Source organism: Athene cunicularia (genome assembly GCF_003259725.1).
Source record: "Athene cunicularia isolate RWA chromosome 12 unlocalized genomic scaffold, athCun1 chr12_part1, whole genome shotgun sequence".
NCBI lineage: Eukaryota > Metazoa > Chordata > Aves > Strigiformes > Strigidae > Athene > Athene cunicularia.
In genome coordinates this window covers 19,326,886-19,349,492 of record NW_020799116.1, presented here as the reverse complement: position 1 = coordinate 19,349,492, position 22,607 = coordinate 19,326,886, and the positions used below count along the sequence as shown (strand labels likewise).

At 45.2% G+C, this 22,607-nt stretch overlaps 1 protein-coding gene across 1 annotated transcript in view; it reads left to right on the top strand.

The window, feature by feature from the left end:
• The window catches only part of RBM6 (RNA binding motif protein 6), a 55,587-nt gene that overhangs the window by 22,177 nt on the left and 10,803 nt on the right, over positions 1-22,607 (top strand). The window contains exons 7-12 of the mRNA XM_026857311.1: positions 16,454-16,528; positions 18,213-18,273; positions 19,356-19,424; positions 20,546-20,797; positions 21,316-21,476; positions 22,218-22,315. Of these exons, the coding sequence (XP_026713112.1) occupies positions 16,454-16,528; positions 18,213-18,273; positions 19,356-19,424; positions 20,546-20,797; positions 21,316-21,476; positions 22,218-22,315 (716 nt within the window). The remainder of the gene's footprint in view (positions 1-16,453; positions 16,529-18,212; positions 18,274-19,355; positions 19,425-20,545; positions 20,798-21,315; positions 21,477-22,217; positions 22,316-22,607) is intronic.

Below are 22,607 nucleotides of genomic sequence, written 5' to 3'. Positions count from 1 at the left end.
TTTCCAATTCTCTCTTGCACTCCTCCTTCATCTGTAGAAGAAACACAGCTTGGTTTTGAGTGCAAGAAAATCAGGTGGGAAATGAAGTACCCTTCTTGTGCTGTCATGTACCATAAAGACAGGTGAAGGAGGAGAAATGGAGAGATCCTGTCTCTGCTGCCTGGATATTTTACTGTTTTAGCTGAGGTGTGGGGCTGGCTGTTATACATATGGAAACAGAACCAGCTTTTTTTAAGCTTAAAAGCAAATTATCAGTCGACTATGTAGTATTGTCTCCAAATCCTCTCAGGCCTCGAATATAGCAACACTGGCAGCGTGATTATTTCTGAGCTTTTGTTGCTAGTAACTAGCATCTTTGTAATCCTTTCATCCTCTTTCTTAAGGGGGCAAAAATGGGAGAGCTATGGCATGAACTTAAATACGTACTTCGTGAATTATTGTGGAGGTCTCCAGGCACGTGCTTAGAGCAGTTGTTCCAAGACTTGCTCTTGCACCTTCCTGTACTGACGGGCACATTTTGGAGAGCAGTTTCCCCTGCAGTGCTGTGCGGTCCTGGTTTAGCTTGCTGAGCACAGCGATACCTCCGTTCCCTGCTTGTTTCTTGCTGGAGAGAGAGAGTAAGAGGGATTCTTACTGGGTTTTGTGGGTGCTCACTTTACTTGAGCACATCCCACCACCGTGCAACTGGAAGCATCAGCTGTGTGTTTCTCCTGCTCTGAGCTTGTCCTCTTTTATCCGTACACTGCAGTGCTTTTCTGCATTTAGTGTGAACATAGCTTCTGGTACAGATCAGACTTCACAGGCTTTTCGCTGTAGCTGTTGGTGTTAAAATCCGCAAGATGCTGTGACAAGCAGGCAAAGCCTAGGACTTTCTGTCCTGAAAACATTTGCAATAACCAGTCACAACTGTGTGTGGCTTCCCAGTTAAATACAGAAGGAGCTTGTGGTTATCCTGAGAATGCATTCACTCTGGTGGCCTGTAGCCTTGGAGCATTTATTGAAGCCTGTGGTGTAAGGAGCATGTTGCAGTTTGTGAGAGAAAATGTGTGTCCAAACATCAAAAATAATTGTTTTCCTTTTGGTAGGAAAGTTGTGGAGTTTAGCATTTTATCCTAGAATCTGCAAAATGCCCCCTGTAATGGAAGATGACACCTGCCTCGAGTGTATTTTCACAGGCTGTGGGGTATCCATCATTTAATTACTTGACAATGTCACTCCATCTCTTCAGCTTTAACTTGCATTTGAGGATGGTGGTGGCAATGGAGTGTGTCCATGAATACACTGAACTTGATTTGCATGTTAGGCTAAGAGTGCTGGAGATGGCCTTGCTTTTGGATTATCAGATGCATTTTGGATTATCTTTTGCTTTTCTTGTATATTAGGTGTATTTTTTTTTTTTTTTTTTTTTTTTTTTTTTTTTCCCTGTTAAACCTGTCCTGCTTTTGATTGTGTGGATTTCTGGAACTAACCTTTTGGAGTCTTCCACTTTTGAGTGTGTGTATAGAGAAGACAAAGGCTTGTATATCTAGGCAGTGTTTCTTCCATAAACATCCTAATGATTTGGGAAATATGCACATTATGGAGTAATTGTGACCTGTGGAAAGTTCCCTCCATAGTTACCTTGTAATCAGATCAGTGGATTTCCAGGCAGCAGAGCTGATTTGGTGATTTTTTTGTGGTGATTTTTTATGTCTGATTCAGCGTGTGATCTGGTCATGAGCTCACCCTGGTCTTACATCACTGAGGCTTGACATGTTGAGTCAATCATTTGTTCATTCCCACTTGTGTCTCACTAATCACTGCATTTAACCATCATTTAACTGGAGTTGTAAGCCTCTGAGATCTGTACGGAAGTTTGTGGTGGGAGGCTCCTAGTGCTGGGCAGGTGTTTGCCTGTGAATAAGCAGTCGGATGTGCCTGCAATGACCTGTGGTGAGGCCGGGCATGTGGGTGGACATGTGTATATCCTGCAGTGATGTTGTGATAAACGCACTGGCTGCTTTTGTGTTCAGAAGGACTGACTTAATCTCTGAATGCTACAGAGACCTTTCCTGTGCAGAGAAGGGTGTCTTTTGTTCTAAAATGTAACTGCCAAAAAATTCTGGTACTGAAAATACTTTTCTGGACCTTCTTCTCTTTTGTCATCTCAACATCTTCTGTCATCTTAACTCTTCAAGCTGTGTGAATCCTCTAGTCTTTCTTTCATTGGCACAGAAGGTCATAAGAAATCTTCTGCCAAAGACTTCACACACTCCTCCTTCAGCCAGTGGTAGCTGCCCATCAATGTGTTTTTTCTAGCCCTACCCAGATAAAAAAACTACAGCCACCTTCTTGGCAGCTCTGTCCTGCCTTTGCCTCAGAAAGCAAACCATGCTCACCAACATATTTTAAAAGAAGTTCACTTTTAACTGGAAGAGTTGTGAAGCTGCGTCTTCTTGCTTTACTTGTGTGATCCCAGCTTGCCATGTTCCTCTTCCTCCCTGCTCTTATTCCAAAATCCTGTTCTCCTTTTTTCCTTCCTCCTTTTTTCCTTCAGCCTCACCTTACCCCTGTGATGAGAATTGTATGCGTTTGCTACTGCTGAACTGCTGCTCTGTAATGGGATTGTCCCAGAGGACAGCTTCTGGGTGAGCTGCTTAGGGCATGCAGCAGATGCTTAAGCAGGACTTCCTTAGTATCTCTGGTTGCTGCTGGGGACGAACGGCCCAGCAGGGTTATCTCAGGACTCAAATATTGCTGTATATTGCAGAATTATATATTCCGTGTGCTGAAGTTCACTTGGGGTGCTGTATAAATAGGTTGTTCTACGTAAAGCATCCCTCCCTACCCTTCTCTAAAATGAAACTGTTCTCTCTCTGGCCCCTGGGCATTTATGTTCTGTTTATGGGTTTGTTGGGATTTTTTGCCGGTTGACATTAACAAATCTGTATGATGATGTGTCTCTGAAATATCCATTCTTTCCCTGTAGATCTCAAATGCCTTGTTAATCAAATTTTTCTCTTTTGGGATAGATGTTCTAGTTACAATGCCAGGAGCTAAAGTTGGCAAATGTTAAAGAATAATTGTGATTTCCTGAAGTTTGTTTAAATAACTTGATCCATGAGTGATTGCCAAAGATACGTGTCCAGTTCTCTCTGACTGATTGATCATATGACATGATATACCAGTACTTGCAGTGCATCACTCACCCTTGCTGGGTACCGATTCCGCTGGGCAGCATCCAGTAGGGTGTGGATGCTCCCTACAGTGGTGGCTTAAAGTGAGGAACCACTGTTGGGCAGCTGAACCTCTGGTCATGCCCAGCCTGACTGTTGTAAAAACGGGGGTGCTTGAAAACTTGTTTGTGAATATGAAGTGAAACATGTACCACAGATACGTCTGCTCTCTGCCCCTTCCATAGGTCTAAAGTTGTATTGTAGAGCACTCGGCAGAGCACCACACAAGAAAAGCTTTGTTTCAGTCACTGTCAACATGCAAAGCATTTTCCTGAGTGTTTGGCATACTTATCCTTTGAATTTGTAGGTGGGACTTTGCCTTGAGCTGGAAAGGATTTGAAGTAGTCCTTGGATGCATATGCAGGATACCAATGCTAACCCTGTCCGTGTAGCTGTCAGGTCCTCTCCTCCTAATGTGTTAATAGAACAGCTGTGTGACAATGAGGAGATCTTGGTCGTAGATGCTACATATAGGTGCAGTTTCACCTTAAAATGAAGAGCAATGTTTTACTGCTGGCTGTTCTTATTCACAGATTTTATGTTTTTTATTGTGTTTACCTTCATGATTGGTTGATTTTCTATGAAGATCTGTAGAAACTCTGTTCTTGTGTAACCATTTGGAAGCTGTTTATCTTTGTAGAGTGTCAAAGTGCTTCAAAGCAGCATGATAAATCAGCTGTAGATAGTGTGTTGCCACAGTTGGTAGATTGTGTACATGGTCAGAAAGTGATTTTGGATTAAGATGTAAGATCCCTTGATCAAGTTCCTCTATGAAAGTTAATAGGACTCATGCTACTCGTTTGCTTTAATGGTTTTGAAGTCATCCTTTAGGTAAGCTGGTGACTGACAGAACTGCAGATGCACTATTAGAAATTCCTTCTGTATGCTTAGAAGTAGATGGTGCTGATAATATGGTTGAAATTACTTAAAGGAGACACAGAGGCAGTGGGAGGGAAATGTCTGTATGGGTTCCGTTTATATGAATAAAGGCATCTTGGGGAGCTCACCATAACTTTCATTTCCAGGGCAAGATCATTTTCTATCATGGTTTTGCCATAATGATTTGCACAAGACCTGCCACTGTGAATGAGAGGGCAGTCCTTCTCAGCCCAATCCCAGCAATGTTGAGGGGAACACCATACATGTTTTACAAGCATATGAGCCATATTATAGCTCTAAGACTCCATCTGGACTGTTGTGATAAGTGGGAGCACACCAAAATGTTGTTGCAATTTTCACTTGATGAGTCGTTTTTGTTAACTTCAGCATCAGAAGTGTTAGTTCATGCTTTTATGCTATCTCAGTAGTGATTGCTTTTCCATTCCTTGGTGCACTGTTGATGTTGGATTGCTGGAACAGGAAGGTAAAAGATTGAGTCTAGAGTCTGAAAAAAAGTCAAACTGCAGTCCCTGAGGTTAAGGAAGGCAGAAGTGCTGTTTCCTTAGAAGAGTGATGGTCTGCCTTCTTTTCTGCGGGGGGGGGGGGTGTGGTGGTTTGCATAACTATGGTTATGATAGTGAGAGAGAGCTGAAATTCCCTTCAGATGTGGATTTTAGTCTGTTTTCTTCCCAGCTGAGTTTGTGTTGGACCTTTTCAATGTAAATCATGGAAGTCTGGCTATCTTGAATTGGGGTACGTTCAAAAAGAGTACCTCAAATTTTGCCGTTTTCTGCTCAGGTTATGAAACTCACACAAGTACAAGATTAAATTCAGATGTTTCAGGTTTGAAGATGCAAGATCAAAGCTATGGCAGCCAGCATCTTTTATTTCTGAATTTCTGTTTCCATTTGACTGTAACTGGGCTGTTAATGTTCTTGACTAAAAATGAAACATGATTACAGTGGAAAATGGGGGCTGGCATGTCTGAGTGGACTATTGTATCATTAGCCATCAATCACAGGCAACAGGGAAGCAGGTATTTAACACAGAAGGACACACAGTTATTATCCGCCCCATTCCCGTGCAAGCCACAGGGCACCTTAAAGACTCTTATTAAACCTTTAATACCTACAGAGATCGCAAGAAACACTGTACGCTACAGGATCAGAGATCAGGAGCATTGCTGTCATTCTACATCCGTGTGGGACAAGGAAGCACGTTAGGTGGAAGAGCACTGAGGGTTCTGGCAGACAACAGCCCTCTGTGCTTGTGAGGAAAGGCACAAACTTCCATCCTCTCTTGTTTCAGAGGGGGAGAATTCTTCTTGCATCATGTGTGGCAACCTGTTTAACCCAACATGTGTGAATGGGACAGCAACTGAGAGGTTCTCAGTACTGCTCTGTGACCAGCTTACTGAATCTTTGGCTACGATTGCACTCAGAAAGAACGGTGGGGGAAAATCCTGAAGCCATTTGTACAAGGAGACACGGGAAGGACGTGGAAAGTTCTTCTTGGCTTCTGCAATGGCTGAAGCTGTACAATGTACATTTGACTTGTCACAGTGAAGTGTCTGATGTAAAGTAGCATTCTGCCTCGAGGTTTGTTTTACCATGCTGTTGCACTTTGTGTATGCCTTGACAACTACTAGATGTTGCACCCAAGTGTCCTCCTGCATCTCCATCACTTCAGGCCACCTATAAGTTCACTCAGTGATGTCTTCCACAGGATGAACAAACAGCTTCCAGAAGTAGATCCCCCAAAGGACAGGGGTCTAAAATCAAGTGCATCATGTAATGAATTACATTTTCAATGAGGGTCAATGCTATAAAGCTGTAAACACGAGAATCAAGTATTTAAATCTCTGAAACTGTCTTCTTTAGAACAAGAGGATGAAAGTAATTATCTCCTGTTTTTGTAGACAGCAGGGGAAATCTTAGTTTTTGTGATGTACAGTCCATGTCTTAGCAGAAAATTAGCAATATTCAGATGGGCTTCATGTACCCGGTTTGAGCCAGGATGGCAGTAAAAGCCCAAGAAAACATTTGATGTACTTTTCCATCAAGGATCTCAGGAGCAGAGTTAACAGAGAAAGTAATTTTAAGTCTTCAGAATCCCAAGGTATATTTTCATACACATAAAATCAGGCTGAGAAGTCTCACTAAGAAGCTGTCTCGTGGAACGAAGCTGTACAGTAATGATATGATGACTGAGGTGTTTTACTGTTTATAGTCCTAGGTTTTTGAAAGCCTTATTGATTCTTCCCAACTTGTGATATCACTAGAGGAGAGAGCTGAGGTGGTCTGTGTTTTTTTTTTCCCTGACAAAGTGTTCTTCTGTGCCTGGTCCACGTGAGATTGGTGTTTGTCCTCTACCACTGCCTGCTTCTCTGCCCATTGCACTAATTTAGCTTGTCTGGTTTTGTTCCTTCTGGTGTGTACTGGGCCCATCACTAAATGTAAGAAGTAAATTCCAGAATGTTTAATAGACACCTCTTAGTGACAGGCAAATGATTGATCCATCTGATTCTAAGAGGAGCAGCTGAAAGCATCACCTCTCTGATGCTCCAGTTCTTGTTGCTGAGAGATGGAGCAGGTACTGAGAGGTACTGAGCCCTGTGTTGCTGGCTGGCTTGATACATCCCCAGGTATTAGTTCCACAAGAGGTTCATGTGGCAATACCTGAGCCACCTGCTACTGTGCTGCCTCTCTGACAATGTAAGGAGATGTCTGTGCATGCTCTTTCCTCCTCCCAATCCCTTAGGAATTCAACCAAGCTGGGGCACATCTGACCCAACGGGGAATTGTCACACGAGGTGTCAGGGTTATCTCCTGCACACTCACCTCTGGCTAGACTCTCCTGAAGAGCTACCAGAACCTTGGAGCCTGGATATTCACATAGGAGTGTTGCTTCTTCTGCCTCTTGCACTCTGACAAGGTACTAAGCTCCTTTCTTCAACAGTTCTAAGAACTGGCCAGAAGGATTGCTCTGGATGTACCCCTGGATATTGTGTAGTGCAGCTGCCTGCATGAACCTCTTAAACCTCAGTGCCCCTCTAAAGGAGGAACTGCTGGGTCCTGTGGGGAGCTATGACACCCACTAGTGTTATGTTACACCCAAGCCAGGCAGGCAGGAAAAACTAATTTCCTTCCAAAGGGTTCAGATAGCTCTTGTTCTCACACTGTGCAGGTTTCTTGGGCAAATACTGACCAAAGAGGTTAAAGCAGTGGTTTCCCAAATCACCGGAGAAGAGCTCCCTTAAGAGCCAGTACCTGCTCAGATGTACAAATTGGTACAGGCACCAGCCTGAGGATGCCTTGTGGTTCTGTCCAGATGTGGCTGTTAAGGATCTGAATTAGCTTTTGGACAGGCCACCTCAAGGTCATGGTGGCATGCTGAGAATCATCATTGAGATGGCGCAGGTGGGCGTTGCACTGCTGGTGCATTACACCTGGCAGCTGGCAGGGTTCTTTCTCTTACCCTTTCGGAGTCAGTATCAGGCACCCACTTTTGCCATTAACTGGGAAACTGGGGATGTCGAGAAATGAAGTCTCAAAGGGTAAAACCCTCTTTTCATCCAGAGCTTCTCCCTCTTCCCATGGTCTTTGGGTTTTTTCCTTTCAGCAGAGAGGCTGTCCTGCAGGGAGCTTGCCAGAGTGCTGGGTGCAGAGAAAGCATTGCCAGTGAAGGCTCCCAGTGCTCTAATTCAGTGGGTGCAGAAGTGAGTTTGGAGGCACATCTCTCTGGGGGAGCCTTGGGACTGCTCTCTTTCCCAGTTGCAGTTGGCATGTTCTTGGCAAACGTTTGTTCCTGTGCAAAACATCCTGCACTCTGTTCACCATGCAGGTCAAGACGTGTTGGAATTGGTGTGTAATCACATGGTTACATGCTTCTGCAAAAGGACACACTTTTATTTGCATGTGGGGTCTTTAAATGCTTGATCAAATAGGCTGAATTGTCTAGGAATAAATTTACCCCTTTAAGGCAAAGCTTTCCAGCCTGACTTCTTTCCAGCCTGATTTTGCATTGGGATTGCTCTTTAGTGTTTTGATATTGTGCTTTAAATCTATGAGTAAGGAACTGGGCCTTTCCTCATTGTTCTCCCAACTTCCTTATGGCCATTGCTAATTGTAAAATATCCCTGGGGGAAATGCACAGGAAGGTCCTGGGGTGAATTAGTGCATTGTGCTAACCTGCTTAATCTCTATATTGTTAACAGCGTTATGGGATGAGATGACCTTTGAGGAAGAAGGTGGCTGTATAACAAAGTATTGAGAAATATGGCCAGGCACTAGACCAGCATTTTGGAGAGTGATAAATCCCTGTGATGGGAGCAAAGGAGTCTTTGAAGCAGCTGTTGTTCAAATCCAGTGGCTAGCCAGTAGACCATGATGAGTCAGGAAAGGAATATAGATAAGACAGAGCCATGTGGACCCCTCCCTAGAGTCATCTGTGAACAATGATACTCAATATGCTAAATATTTAAATACTCTTAAGTTTTGATAGTTTAAATATACTTTTCTAATAGAGGATTCAACCCTATTCATACTTTTTCTGGGCATGGGAACAAGTGTTTGATATAGAATCATAGAATCATTTAGGTTGGAAAAGACCTTTAAGGTCATCGAGTCCAACCATTAAAGAAGGTCATATGCATGACCTTAGATTTCCCTGTAATAAGTCCATAACCATCCATGCTTCTCTTTAGCTGTGGAATGGGAGTGCGGCCGGTAACATCAGAGCACAGAACTTGTCTCTGTTTGAGCTGTTATCTCCTGATGCCTCCAGACCCTCACTGTCTTAACTCTAGAAATTTCTTCTGATCCCTTTATATGGTATAGGAAAGGCTTTCATTTTAAAATTTCCACATTTTTCCAGTGATCCTATAATGCTGATCTGCAAAGGTGCCCTCTTCAGAGGGGTGAAGGAAGGTGGAGGTTAGAATTAGCTGGGCAGGGAGATGTTAGGGCTTTCAGTGGCAGGTAAAAGGTCCACTTCACTGGATCAAAGAAAACTTTCAGATTTGTTGAAATCTCCTTAAAGAGTGAATGCAGAAGCCATTCATATCACCTACCACCCAAAGCTGGCCCTGGAGCATGTGAAGTCCTAGGCACATTGCATGTTTTCTCAAGCTGTGACACAACGCTGTTATCCTTCCTGGAGCCGTAATTGGGAGCTTGCCTGTACCAACTGTTTTGGTGGTGTTCTCAAAGCAGGACTGAGTGTGCTGACAAGTGAAGCAAATGCTGTGTTTAAAAGATAAGCACTTTGAGAGTCCTAAATTGGAAGTGAATTGGAGTTCAAAATTCAGGCAATAAAATGTAGAGAGCTGGCATAGTCTGAAAGGCAATTTCTGTGTATATTTTCAAGAAGGATGTCAGTGGGGGGAGGTGAGTTGTAGAAAGATACTGGGACTTGCTTAAAAAGAACATGGCTGGTATCCAGGGAATTTAGAAATCGTAGGAAGAAAACTGGAGGTGTCTCAGCAGGCTAGATGGGGTGTCTGTGGAAATAAAGTACTTAAAGATGCAGACTGGCACCTCTGCTAAAGGGCAAACGACCTGGATAACCAGGCAGAAGGGAGGCCTGAGGAGAGCTGTCCAGGAGCAGGGAGAAATAGAAACTTGTGTGTCACGGTGGATGTCCCAGTGCAAGTGGGTAATGGGTTTTGTGTGAAAGGAATTTGAAAAGAGGCACTGAGTGCTATCTGGGATAAAATAATCCTCATATAGCATCTTAATCTGTTATATTTAGCTGCTACATCTTTAGGATTCTCTAAGTTATCCTCCTAATGCCTCAGCTCTGTGTTAGTGCCAATCTTGTTTAACATGCCCATCAGTGATGTGCCTGAAGTTACGTTCTGTTAACTCAGTGTTGGTGATGACATCTTTGGACTCTCAGTCTTAGGTCTCCTCTGACCTTGAAGACCATAAGCCCTGGGCATGCCCTGCTGGTTGGCATCAGATCACTGTTGAAATGAATGCATTACTGTTAAATGCTTCAAGGTGTTGCCACATGCTCTTCAGCTGCACAGCATCACTGACACTCGAGCCAAACATCCTCCCTTCCAGGTGACCACTAACACAGCGTGTGCAAGATCCATCTCAGTCTTAGTCTTGATAGAGACCTGTAATAACAATATACAGCAAGGTTATTTGGATCCTCTTGGTGATGTAACCATTCCTCAGGGATCCACCACTTCTCAGACCAGCCTTTTCCCCTGTATATCTTGAATCTACCTTGCTGTCAGCTACTCAGCAGTAGAGTACTGGACACTGATAGATCAGGCCAATAAAGAGAAGTCCCTGAGCTGCAAATGGCTTGGGGGGCTGGAGAAGGGGGCTGAGAGACTTGGGGAAAGTCCCACTATGCTAGGAATTTTCTTGTAGTTACTGTTTCTGTAGGAAATGCCAGATTGCTGCAGCACTCTGCAGCAGGCTGGATTGCTCTTGTTTCTTCATCTCTCCATGTCACGCTCTGTTTTCTAAATGTTTAATTACAGATAGATTGTGGTTTGTGGGTTCACAGCTTTTCTCATCTGCTTTTTGTCAAAGGTAAGCAGATGTACTGCCTGTTGCTCTGTAGAGTTGTGTTCCTTGTACAGCAGCTGCCAAGGAACTCGGAGATAAAAACTTCAGCATATGGAAAAAATGGGATGAGAAGCCAGTTTCTGTGGCTGAGATGATCTTGTTTTGAAATATATCCAGCTGGTCTCTCATCCTCCCAAGTGTCTTGGTGTTGGCCTGCTGCTCTGTCCCAGGAAGCTGCTGCCTCCTGAATTCCATGAGCAGCTGGGGATGTGTGGGTTAGAGGGACCTTTGGTGCTTGACCCTGTCCGCCTGCTTTATCTGAAGATGAATACCTTAAGGGAGAGAGCCTTGTGCTCTCCCTGCCAGCTTCCCTCAGCCTCTCTGCAGAGATGAGAACCATGCCCGTGAAATAGGATGCGATTACGTAATTTACATTGTGTTGCAGTTGGGGTTGTTAAATTTGCATTTATAATCCATACTCAAAAAGGAGAAAAACTTGAAAGCAGTCTGGTTTGTGGTTACCATTAGATAACCTGACTTCTGCTGTCAGCCGCTTGTCTCCCTGTGTCGTGCCATCCGGTGCATGTGGAGGCCAGGACTGGAAAGTACCCTGAGGATGGTGAGAGCTCGTTGGTCTAGGAAGTGCTGCTGGGACTGTGGGCTCCCTCTGTTTTCCCAGGCTGCCTCCTGGGGTGTTATCTGAGGCTCCCCAAGGCAATAAACACTAGTCATTAATAGGTTTAAATAATTTTTAAATGACGGTTGTATAATGACTTTTGAATAACCACCCTAATTATAGTAAATATGCATAAGAGAGCTGAATTAACATCACGTGAATGAGGTTAATTCTGATATTTAATGTGACTGCTTTGCTGGGCTGCCTGTAAGCATTCTTTTGTCATAATCTTTGTATGCAATTATATATCTGTTTGCAAATGATATTTTCAGTTCATTTTTAACACATGAAACCATGTCAGTCTTCTGACTTGGTTGTTACTCAGCAAGAAGGATACCAGAACCTTTCAGTTCATGGCATGGATATTTTCCATTTAATCAAAGTATGAACAATGTAAGGAAATAATTAGCTGAAGTGGTGTTTGGTTTTGTGCAGGAGCCAGCCTCTGGAGGAGATCTGAATATGGTTTGCTTGTGGCACAGGCACCTCCTGTACTCCCTTGGTTGCTGCTCTGTGGTTGTAGCAGAGAAGGAGAAAGGAGAAAAGGAGAAAGGAGCAAACATTAACTTACTAATCCTTGTGGATTTGGGGGCTCCGAGCTCAGCCTCAGTTCTGTTCCAGAAATGATCTGTGCCGCTCCAGGTGTGTCATCTGTAAAGCTGAGACTGACAATTGCTATTCCACTGAGTCAGGTATCTGTGGCCTTATTGTGACAGAGGATGGTGGCGTGTGGTTACCATCCCACTGGAAGAGCCGGAGCACACTTCCTCCACAGCAATCCACAGCGGTGCTGGTTGCCACATCCACATCTCTGTGTGGTTTGGCAGTCCCTGTGGTAGCTGCTGAAGCGTGACCCATAGGGTGGAATACTTGGAGAGCTGTCAGCTTATTGTTAAGAGGCTCTGAAGTGAGATTTTACTGAAAGATTTAATGTTTGGCCAACTTCAGTTAAAGCAGAAACATGGTTTGATTTCAGGGAGTGTGCCATGCTCCAAAAGCTCTCCACGTTTCAAATTTTCTAGGTCACTCTTGGATGCTCTGTATTTTTTTTCAGAGAAACATTTAGCAAAAACTTTGACATTGATGATTTGTATTCTTCTGTCATCTCGGTCTTGGAGAGCACAGAGATACTTTTTTGGCAAGTTCTCCCCCTCCTCAACCCCCAGTCATCATCATTAGAAGGCTGTCAAGCAGAATGAAAAATACCAGCATGCCAACTGTAAATGCTAATTGACAGATAAGCAGCTGAAGTGGGTGACTCGTGCCATGCCTGACCTGCAGCAGTCTGTCTCCTGGCCCTGTCAGTAGCTTTGTTGCTTCTCGAGGAAGCGTGATCAAAGCGATCTGTGCTCACATACCTGCATACTCGGTAGCACGCACAACTCCTGCCCATGTGAGTTAGCTGTGCTCTGTTCAGAGCAGGAGGTGAGCTCTTTCCTTGTGAAAGTAGTACGACTGCAAAGAGGTTAAACTAGAGGTGAGTTAAAACCAACCTCATGAGTGGACGTTATTTGTGCTAGGAGTGTGGTCTGTTTTTTTTTTCTTACAGTTAGGCTTAGCTTTACCATTCAATCTTACAGATGCTTTTTAATGCTTGTGGTTCAACTGCCTTTGGGGACAAAGAGCTTGGAAACTGCTCTAGTAAAACTGTGGATTTGTTGCTGAAGCCTTGTGCCCAGCTGATGCACAGTCTCAAAAGTGCTTTTGGAAGGTTTTCATCACCTGTGGATGTCACGGCTAAGGGATTTTCCCTTTTCCTTTCCTTCTGTTAAAGTAACCTGTTCTTGTGGGGTTTGTCCCTGCCTAATGAAGGGCTTTGAGGTGTTGCTACTTGCTGTGTGCACTTTCTGCAAACAGGCTTTATGGTCTCATGGCATCACTCTGATGATGGGATTACTCAGTTAATCAGAGTCTACTGACAGTAATATTTACATACTAGGCCATCAGTTATTATTCCGTATAATGCAGATTTTTTAGTAGCTTTAGCTGAAATGGCTTGTACTGAATTGTATCACTTACACTAGAATCCATTATTGCGTCTCCAACAGACCTGTAAGTGAAAAAACTGTGTTTGAAAGATATCAAACAGTAGCATAAATCATTGCTCCCAGCAGTAAAGTCCTGATGCTCTGTTTTGATGAATTTGGCAATTCAGAGAAAACAGTAGAATCTGCTCATGCCCTTGGAAATCTAGGCATTTCCATGGCTGAGAGCTCAGTGTTCTAGTACTGCAGAGCTGTGCTGCCTTTTAAACCCTTCACTGGTGAGTCAACTGTGTGTTTACTGCTAGTTTTGAGGGGGAGGTTCCTGACTGGGAGGACCAGAGAGACATTTCTGTACCATACTGATTTAGAAAGAAAAGGCCAAGCTGCTCAGAGGTACAGGATGTTGAAAATCCACAAGGAGAATTAACAGGCATAGTGCAGGTGAGTCAGTGAGAGAGCTACAGGATAAAATACATGAATATGGAAGATTGTTACAGTCTGGGTACCAGGCAGTACATGTGGCATACCTTGGGCTTACCTTTTTTTTTTTTTTTTTTTTACCCCTGAAATTCTCAGAAATATTTCCTGCAATTATCAGAAAATCTTTGTGATTTCACAGAGATCTGCTCAATTGAAAGTGGTGAACTGAAAATTAGAGCATCATCCAAAATATTCTGCAGAGAAAAGGAAGAAGATATAGATGAAAAAGACTGAGCAATAACAGGGACTAGAGAATATAAAGGTTCTGAAGATATTTGGGATGGAATCTAGCAATAGAATGGAGGAATGAGGAATTTAAAGTCACTGAATCCTGACAATGTGTGCCCTGAAGAAAGGACTCATTTTGGAGTGTTAAATGATGATTGCAACCTTGAAAATGACTTTATCAAAAAGAAATCAGTAAGAGAGAGCTTGTTGAAAAAGTGAGCAGGCAATCAGCAGGGTGTTAAGGAAATTAGGGAGTAATTATGCAAGTGACACTTTCTGCAGTCTCCGAGAACTGAATTTGCTGTAGAGACCAGCACCACATGCACTTAAAAACCATTTTCCATAAACCCAAAAATAATCTTAAGGTTTTCTGGCAAGCTTTATCCTCAGTGGCTGGTAGGATGGATGAGTTGCCCTACCAGAGGAGGTGTCCTCAAATCCAGTGGTCCTTGTTTCCCGAGCTCACAGGCAGGGCTGCAACTGCCTGCTGGGGAGCTGCTCTGTTTCCAAGGACTTTCCTGGTCTCACGGAGTGGCCGCAGCTCTGCTCCTGAGGATGTGCACCCTGCCTTCTCTCCCTGCCTGTGCTCGGTTGGTCCTGAGGCAGACAGAGGTGTTTCTGGCCATCCCTTGAGTGTGCAATGTGATGTGATGTGATGTGATGGGTGCCCTGCCTAGGAAAGGGAGCGTGTTCGTCTCAGAGGGACCTGTAGTCCCAGTGGCACAGCCTTGATTTTCGTTTCCCTGTCTTTCTCACTTGTATTCCTTTATGTGCATTAAGGTGCAGACCTTCTCCTAGACATGTACAGTAGGCAATACTCCACCCTGTGAATAGATCCCGAGGAGACTCCTTGCATCTGAGGTTGCAGCACTGTGCTGTGGGTGCACATGCCAGCCCTGAGCAAGGTCTAGGAACGGCTCAGCTTTCTGTGAGACAAAGGCAAATCCATGCTGGAAAGCAGTGCTAGAACAGCTGTGCGGCAGAAAGGAAGCCCCTGGAGTGTTCAATGCATATAGGCCTGGTAGGACAGGATGGCCTTGGTCCATAAAAGACAGGCTGTGTAGTGGGGAGGTGGTGGAACCCGACCTTACAGGGCAGTGTCTTTGGTCTCCAACTTTCTCTGCTGTGTTTTTTCATAGGGGTTAAAGTGTTGTTGTACCTCCACTGAGTGATTCCCTCCCATGAACTCTTCCCTCCTACTTTACATATTCCCTAGTATCTCCCTCACGTTCTGCACAACAATTTATGCATGGATGAATTATCGTGACTTGTGAATAATAACTCTGGGAACTTGTTTTCTCATGTTCATGGTTTGCTCTGGAGCCTCTCGCGTGACTCTGCTAGTGGGTCAGAGTACCTGGGAAGCTTCTGACTCACCAGAGGTCCCCAAAATATCTTGGGCCCATTTACAGCTCCCTGACTTCTGTCTGTACTGTCCAGCAATGAGCCAGAAGAGCAGCTGCTCTCCTGGGACTTGGGAGACCTGGGTCTGAGTCTCATTATTGTCACCAAGTCTTATACTGTGCTACTGGGAAATACAGACTGCGTGGTCTGGCAGTGCCTCCAGTGAGATGAGATGTCTCATGGCTCCATGCATTTGCAGCTCAGCCCGCATCCTGCATGCCCAGGCATGGTTTGTTGTCTGTGGTAGATGAGAGCCACCAGGAATCCTTGCTGCTCACTGCTTTTATGGGCTGCTCCAGGCAGGAGCTGGGGGACTTGCACCTATGACTTCATTTCACCCTTAAATCATCTGCATTTCAGCAAAGCTTGTGGATTTGTTGGGCTCCTGACATCTCTCCAAAGCATCATGCGTGGAGCTGAAAGCAGTGTCTTTGCAGGCAGTGGAGCTCCTCTGCTGGGGCTGCAAGGTGGGAGGCCAGCCCCACCAGGGACTGCCAGCAGAGTAGCAGCTCTGCTGGCCGCGGAGCCAGTGGCTTTGCCATGAGCTGGCATACTTCTCTGAAGGAAAGCCAGGGTTTCCAGGGTTTCATGAGTGACATGAAGACTAATCCAAGCATGAAAATTCTCTCACCTCAGTGGCATTTTCCCTTGTATTCCTCTTTAAGTACCTGCCTTGAGGCCAGCCTGGTGGTGGCTGGTGTGAAGGAGGCTGTCCAGCTGCCCCTTTCTAGCATGTGGACAAAAGCAGGTGAAAGCAGTTTCTCTCTTATGCTCTTGTTACTCTGTCTCTGCTCTTCCTGGGAGGTGGCAAAGCCTCTTCTGCCCAGTTCCTCTGGAGCTAACATGCAGCTTTGTGGCCCCGTGCTAGAGTAAGGCACAGGCAGTTTCCCTTCCACTTCCATGGCAAAGCTCCAGCTAACTGAAGCAGGAGACTTTCTCCCCCTTTCACCCTGTTTCACTTGTAAAACCTTTAGGAACCAGAGCTTTAACCCCTTTCTTTGCCTCTGAGTAATCTGTGTGTGCTGGGTCCATTCGTCATTTACCCCCTTGTCTCAACAGGGAACTCTTTCGATTGGTGGCAAAGAAGTGACCCTTGAGTACACTCCGTGCCCAGAGTTTTGGCGCTGCAAACGTGTAAGTATGCAATCAGAGAGCTGTGTTGTGCTTCCCCTGCTGGCTCTCATGGCAGTGGCAGCAGAGGATTGTTAGATAGTCGCTCAGTGGCTGAAGGTCCTTAAGAGTAATACCTGTCCTGAAGGTCTTACCTCTTCTAAACGTCTGTAGTTTTCCCTGCCTTGTTTTTGATACCATCTGTGAGTGCATGTTACTTTGGTACAGTTAGCTGGTGGTTTATGCACAAAGCAGTTAAGTCCCTATGCAGTGGTTCCCTTTTAATGTGGGGGAAATAGGTTGTGGAGCCTTTCTCCTTAAAAAACAAAACGAGGCAGAGATTTTTTCCAACCAGAAAGGAACAGGCTTTCACTTTGGTTCACAGGTGTAACCTCAAGTGTTGTCACTGCCCAGGTAACCAGAGCTTTCATCACCCTAACAGAGCAAACCACCCCTCTGTCTCACGTGGGAACCTGTGATCTAGATTTGAGTGTAGTAAGCACAGCAGGGAAGGAAGCATGGAAATGAGTCCAAGTCCAGGCAGCGGTTAGTACAGACTGGAACTGGCCCGTGTCTGGGGACGCACAGTTGCCCAAGGGTCAGTTTTGTTCCCATGCCCTTCGCGCAGTTCCCCCAGAAGAGACGCTTGCAGGAGGCTGGGGAGGAGTGCTGGAGCAGAGGGCAGGGTTGTTGCCTGCATTCCCACTGACTGCAGACCAGGAGCTTGCAGCAGGGCAGGAAGGGATTGGTTCTAGTTAGACTCCCATCTTGACCACTGGGCTACAAAGACCCTTATCCAGGCTAATGGGATGCACTCCAGCTGCCAGCAGAGCTGTTGTTTGGTGCCTTGTCTGTGCTTCCAATGCTCCAGAGATCAAGTGGAGATGGAGTTTCAGGCAGTGGTTTCACAACAGCTCTCAGTACAATGAGAAGCAGCTGGAGTGTATGTCCCTACTGTTGCTGTGCATAAGCATGGCCTGAAAGAGCTTCCTTGTGCCCCAGAGCATTTGCAGAGCTTCAGTTAGAGGAAAAAAGAATGATGCGAAAGAGAAGCAATGCATTTACAAAGAGCTTGAAGAGGAAGTTAGGAATGCTGTGTTCAGAGAGAGCTGTGAAGACAGGGCACTTGGCTCTTTCCCATGGTGGTTCTGGGTAGGATAACCATCCAAGTCTGTACACTACCTCTTGGTTAGCAAACATCTCTTCACTGTCTCTCCCTGTGCAACAAATTACATCAGTATCTACAGTTTAGCTCAGCTAAGGTCTTTGTCACTGCTTTAGGAGTGAGTTAAGATTAGAGAACACAAAGGTAACTTTGGATCCTTTTAAACAACATGGCAGCTAGCAGTATGGTGCTAACATGCATCCTTTTGGTCCAGTGTCACTTGAGAGGAGGAAGGGTCCCATCTCAAGGACTTCTGAGGTACCTCCATGGTGGGAACAAATCTGTTCTCAGAAGTTGTGTGAAAATCCTTAAGGCAATCCCAGTTGTGAGCCATGTGAGCATTCCATTCCAACCAGGGCTCCTGCGGCCATTACCCATCCTGTCTCAAGCTCTCACTTTAACTTTTTTGTGGCTGTTACTTACCTTCTGAAAGCATTGCAGAGCCTGGCATTCTGGAGGAAGTTGTACTTCAAAGCAGTACAACAGCAGTTGTACACTGCCTTCAAAACATGACTTCCTCATGCTGTCCATCTTCCATTGCAGTGTAAGGTGTGTACTGTGGGCTACAGATCTTCCTGCTCCTATTGCAAGCTGCCCAGAGATGGTGAGTATTATCTAGTCCTCTGTGCTTGATCGGTTAAAAGTTTCATCTGTCCTGACAAGTAAGTTTCTCTTCTGGCTTCCCTGTGTCATCCCTCTTGGAGGACTAGCTGAACACTGTGTAGGAGGATTATTAGTTTTGCTTCATTTAGACCCTTTTCCCTATCCACACTAAAGATGTTACATGTGGCTGTGTTGCTACCAGGTTCTCTGTTCTTGTGAGACTTGGTAGAGAGGTGTCTTACTGCACAAAGGCTTTCCTTCCTATTGCTCTGCCATTGTCCTTCATCCACAGAGTTACAGGTGGTGTGTCCTCCAGGACTGTGAGCTAGTACTGCTGGCCATAGGTGAGATGGCTTCCCCTCAACCCACCTTCCTAGGGAGATGCAGTTGCACATTTTTTAGTATTATTCTTTTAAGGCTCTCAGATTGGTGGTTAATCCAGGATTTGAATTGCTAAATTCACCTTGTTGTCCGTAAGAAGTACATGGAAATGAGTTCTGCTCCTCCAGGAGCTTCTCCTCTGCTTTTTGGGTGGGAGGGCACGAGAGCTAAAACACCTTCCCTTGAGGAGCTGATTTCTTTGGGATGAGCAGGTATTTCAGGCACTCTGTAAGCTTTGACTCTGTATCTTTGAGCAGACTTCGGATGTTTTGTATTTCTTACCTGTATACCCCAGACAGAAGGGCATTAAAGTAACTGCTGATGCAGAGCTCTTTATTTACTGAAGCACTGTCCCTGTGGTTGTGCTTTCCTTGCACTGTGGCTCCTCCATCAGCATTATGAAGGCAGATTTCGCATAGCTGGCCCAACACAACTGTGGATTGTCATAAAACTGCCGAGGAGCAAATTAAACAGAGCCTTTAAGATGCTGTGAAGACAGATTGTGGTGTGTGCTTCTTACTGACCTGCGTCTGTTGATTGTAGAAACATGTAATAAGGTAACCTCTCTGTGACTGTCCTTTAATTGCTGGGTGAAACAAAGCAACTCTCTAGACATATACAGACATTACTGCAGCTTTGCATGAGTTCTTGTGTGCTTTGTGACTGACGGTCTTGAAATGAACTTTAATATGCCTCTTACAGGGAGCAGGGCAGGCCCAGAGCCCAGAGGTGGTTCTGAGGGAGAGGACACATCAGCTGAGCAAGAATTCGGTAAGAGAATTTCTCCCTATCTCTGGGGTTGTGCTTATGTCTGTGTGATTTGCATGGGCAGTTTTCACGGCTGCACATGCAGACTGGTTTCATATGCAAATTTTATGTGAGGTTCTGCTCATGAAGTGTAGCCAAAGCTCTGCAAGCTGCAAACTGCAAACAAATTAGTACAGGCCTGTCCAACATGAGCTGTGCTAACAGCCAAGCTTAAGTCAGTGTGCAGCTTTCCCAACGTTTATGTATAAAATCAGTGTGTGTTCTGCTGTGTTGCCCACTGCCCAAACAGAACGAGAGCGGGGTAGTGCTCTGGGTGACACTGAAGAGTGAAGCTTCGCTGTGCCAAGTCTTGCACTCTCATTTTTCTCTTTGTGGGAAGAGGCTTCAGCAGCAGGTGCAGGGCTGGTGATGTCTGACTTTGCAGCCACACAGCTTTGGCTTCCCTTTCCAACAGCTTTAGAAGCTCAGGTAGCAATCTCTTTTGAAGTGAAGCCAGATGCTTCAGAGGCCCTTCAAGCACAGAAACTCGATAGGATTTATCTTCTCTGTATTGCATAGCTAGGCTGAGGGGCAGGGTGTTTCCACATAATATCTGCCTCATCTGTGGTAAGTAGGCACCTGATCAAAATCAGTGATTATTTTGTGATGCATTCCACTTAGAGATCATAGGGGTCTGCACCCAGTTTTCCTGTAGTGTAAAGATAGGGTGACAGTTACTAGCTGATACTGCTCAGCTATGGGTGTTCAGGAATACATCAGACATAGTAAGGATATCACTGCTATTGCAGGTTGTTCTGCATGTGGGATGAACATATCAAACTCGTCCTTGATTCATGTTATCCTAGGCAAAAGCCTATCCTAAAAGGAGACCAGAAAGCCTCTTGTCTCTGACAGGAGAGGTCAGGTAAAGGAGCCCAACATGAAACTAGGCAGTGGAAGTGTGAGCAGTATCTAGCTTGTCTTTTACATGCTGTGTGTCTGCAGTGCGTTAAGACATGGGGGTATGCAAAGGGCAGAACAGGTTAGCCTTTTATAAGGTGTGCTGCTGCAGTGGCCAAAAAACAGGAGAAGAATACATGCTGAAACACTGTATGTGATACCAGTCCATTTCTCCTCTCTGATAGCAGAGACAAAGCTTGAAAAACCTGAGCAGGAGTTATCAGGACAACCAGGATCTCCAAAGCAGCCTGTCCAGCCCTCTGTTCCTGCTCCACAGCAGGAGTGTCAGCCTCAGGAACAGGAGCCAAGGAAGAGAGATGAAGGGAGAGAGCGACGGCCCTCACAGGAGAAAAGAAGGGACATGGACCGGCACCAGGAGCTGCCTTCTCAGAGAGAAGCAGAGGAAGCCACACCACAGGATGGTGGAGGAAGCAGAAGTGAGTGACACAGGGCCCAATTTGGATTTCTCTTGCTTGCACTCTGTGAGGCCATCTGCAGAAAGGGCAGCATTTCACTAAAACCTCTGGAGGCTGTTTCTATGTTGTGCAAATCCATGGCATCAAGTAACGGTGGGCTGTCCAGCTCCAACAGTGCTGGTGAATTGCCTTTAGGAAAGTTAGTTCAGGGCAAGTGGCTTCAGGATGGTGCAGTTAACTTAGCACAGCATCAATAGTCTCTTTGGCCAGAAGGTACCCTGGGCTGAGCTCCTCTGTGGAGGGGTCCACCTTCTGCTCTGTTTTCTGGGAAGGAAAGGTTAGCAATTGGAGGCACTACTCTGAGCATCTTCCAAAGTGGAGAGAAAAAAGCAATGGCTTCCAGACTCAACCGCAGGAAGCCATGCTGTGGCTTTGAGTGGATTTAGTTTTACCTGTGCTGTCATAATAAACTTAGATTTGAATTATCTTTTTTTTACTGCTTTTTCTTTCCTGGCCACTTCCCTCATTGTGCTGCACAGCAATTATGCTGAAGCGTATTACTCGATTCACCCCACCAGAAGTGATTGTGGGGCTCCTGGCCCCATACGTGCGTCTCTCCACATCCAGTGTGCGCATCATGAAAAACAAGGCTGGACGGATGGGGCAGACCTATGGCTTCATTGAACTGGATTCACATGCTGTAAGTAGTTTCCTGCTTTCGCATGCTCTCTCTGTTGGCATCTCTAGTCTGTAGAAGTAGAGAAACCACAGAAATAGAAGTAGCTGTACTTGTGATGCAGCTGTCCTGGAGTGAGTCCTCTCTTCTGCTTGTCTGGCTAGGTACAGGGAATATCTGATACAGCTGTTGCTCTCTGGCTTTAGGAGCCAAGGACTGTCTGTTGTCACAAGCTGTGATGCTGAGTGAGTTTCTTGCCTCAATACATTTCTTTGTAGACCCTCTTAAACTTGAACACCTCTTGCACAGATACTTTGTTTGCAGGGAACTTGAATTCAATGGTTTCCGTCTGCAGAAGGCAAGAATCTTCATTAACAGGCAGTCCCACATTGGAGGGTTCACATTTTCTAGTTCTGGGTGACTCCCAGACCCCATAGCTATGCTTTGGCATTTGTCCAGAGGGTGTTCACCAAACGCCCCCTCTGGGGAACATTAGCCACGGTGCTACATTGTCTAGCAGCCCTACTGGAATATAGTCCCTAGTTGGCTGCTGAAAATGGTCATAGGACAAGCAGAGAACCTATGCATTTATGCTTTTTGTTGCATCCTAAATACCTTTCACTAATATTCATACAAAGGTGGTGTTTTTCTTGTCCTACTGTGATCATCACGGAAGCACAAAGTCTTCCTTTCAGGCAGGCTGGAGTTGGGAAATGGGGTTATGTTTCCTTCTCATGGATGTGAAATTCTCATTTCCTTTTACAGGAAGCACTGAGGTTGCTAAAGATACTGCAGAATCTGGATCCCCCTATCTGCATTGATGGACGTACAGTGGAAGTGAATCTTGCTACAGGGAGGAGAAGGTATAGACAGATGAGGCAGTAGGCTTGTCCTTCATGCAGTGTGCTGCAAGGCTAGAGCTGTGTTGTCAGACCAGGTGCTTAAAGGTTGGCACATGAATTATTACAGCCTAAAAATGTGTTGAAGAGGTGAGGGCATCAGAGCTAGAAGAAACTTTGGTGCTTGAGCAGTATGGGATTAATCATCATATTGCATGGCCTCTTGTTGTCCAGCCATCGCATCCCATTGTGAGGGAATTAATGGGTTTAGCTTTTCAAAAAGCAGTTGAGAGATGCATTTTTGTGGACACAAGAG